We start from the raw sequence: 1,511 nt of genomic DNA on the forward strand, positions 1-1,511 counted from the left end.
CCCGATTATGTCGCGTGCTGGCGCATTGAACGCAGCTATTGAGACGCGTGCGTTCTCAGGGTTTACCATTGCCCTGTGCTCCACGCTCTTGTATCTTCCATTGGTGAATATCTAAATAACAACAGAATATTTATCTTTTGAGCCTTTGATTTCCCATATAAAAGGTAATTATTTAGTGAGTGAAGTTAGTATCGTAAAAGTTACTTTGTTCTACTATAAGTTTGCATGTCAAGGATTAATGCGTTTGTTGTCTCACATCTTATACCGATGTTCATGACAGTCTTATATTTTTTTGGGTGAATATGTCCCCCTAAGGTTTGCGTGATTAATAGAAAATCCTTGTGACGTTTCGCCCGTCACCACCACCGGTGGCTGTTGGAAATTAATCGTTACCTAATTGGTCTTAGAATAGGAAGTAACAATGTGATTGTTTTGTTAAAAAAAGTATTTGAAAAATATAAAATGGCAATGTTTTTTTAGGGCTGAGGGTTTGTTCTTTTTTGCGTGTGCTTGGCACGTGACATGTTACATATGTTAGACTTGACTGTGTTACTGAGGGGTTGAAGGGGTTATGTGAAGAAACTTTAGGGGTAATCAGTACAGTTAAAAGAATCCAAGAGGTTATCTGCAAGACCTCAAAGCTCAGGGGGTGTTCTCGAATTAAAGTAGTTCAAGGGGGGATTTTATGGAATCAACCCCAAAATTTATGCAATTATTTCTATGACTTTACCTCAACAAGATCGCCAACATTAACGATAAAAGCTCCCTGTAATGGTTCGACGGTGAGCCATTTACCGTTCTTCTTTACTTGTAAGCCCGAAACGTTATTTGCTTGCAGCAGAAACGTCAAACCAGTGGCATCAGAATGCGAAGAAAGGCCGATAACTCTGTTAGCTTCGGGACATGGTGGATAGTAGTTGAATCTGATCATTTGAGTTTGATCCTCAAAAACGTTGATCAGATACTCAGATTCAAGTCCCAAGCTCTCAGACATTGATCTCAGTAGAGAAGCTGATACTTCCTTCAAAGTCAGAGAGTATTTATCTATCGTCTCCCTGAAAATAAACGAGGAAAACAAACGTTGTCATAAGAGTTTTTTTTTTCCTTTTTAATTTCTTAATTTATTTACCGCTCTGATAAATGTCCGTGATATATTGATAGATTGTAAGGCATATTTGATTATCAAATACTAACTTGAACGTCGGAGGGTCTGTTGGCCAGAACCTCATGTCCCGGTTTTTCGGTGGCTGAGTAGTGAGTAAAAGTATGTCTGCCCGTCTAGGTTTCTGCCTCTTCAATAACGAACACTGGGTCCGTGCTTTCACGTCACGGGTCAGGTATTTTTGGAAAAGCTTCCTTTTCCTCCAACGGAAGCTTGAAGAAGCCAGCAACATCTTCTTTCACCTTCTCGATGAATTCTTCAGGTACTCCATGATTTATTAGCTACATCATCGACAGGAGGCAAACATGCACGTAGATAATATCAATTCACATCCAAATTCTTCAGCAAA

General features: G+C 39.5%; 1 protein-coding gene across 1 annotated transcript; it reads right to left on the reverse strand.

Moving 5' to 3' along the window:
• LOC109829722 (protein SRG1-like) lies at positions 1 to 1,276 on the reverse strand (the record flags this gene model as incomplete). Its single annotated transcript, XM_020396761.1, has 3 exons — positions 1,195 to 1,276; positions 731 to 1,055; positions 1 to 111 (listed from the first exon to the last, which is right to left on the reverse strand). Coding segments are annotated over exons 1-3 (471 nt in total), but the record flags the coding sequence as incomplete, so codon positions are not given.

Source organism: Asparagus officinalis, chromosome 2 (genome assembly GCF_001876935.1).
Source record: "Asparagus officinalis chromosome 2, Aspof.V1, whole genome shotgun sequence".
Lineage (NCBI taxonomy): Eukaryota > Viridiplantae > Streptophyta > Magnoliopsida > Asparagales > Asparagaceae > Asparagus > Asparagus officinalis.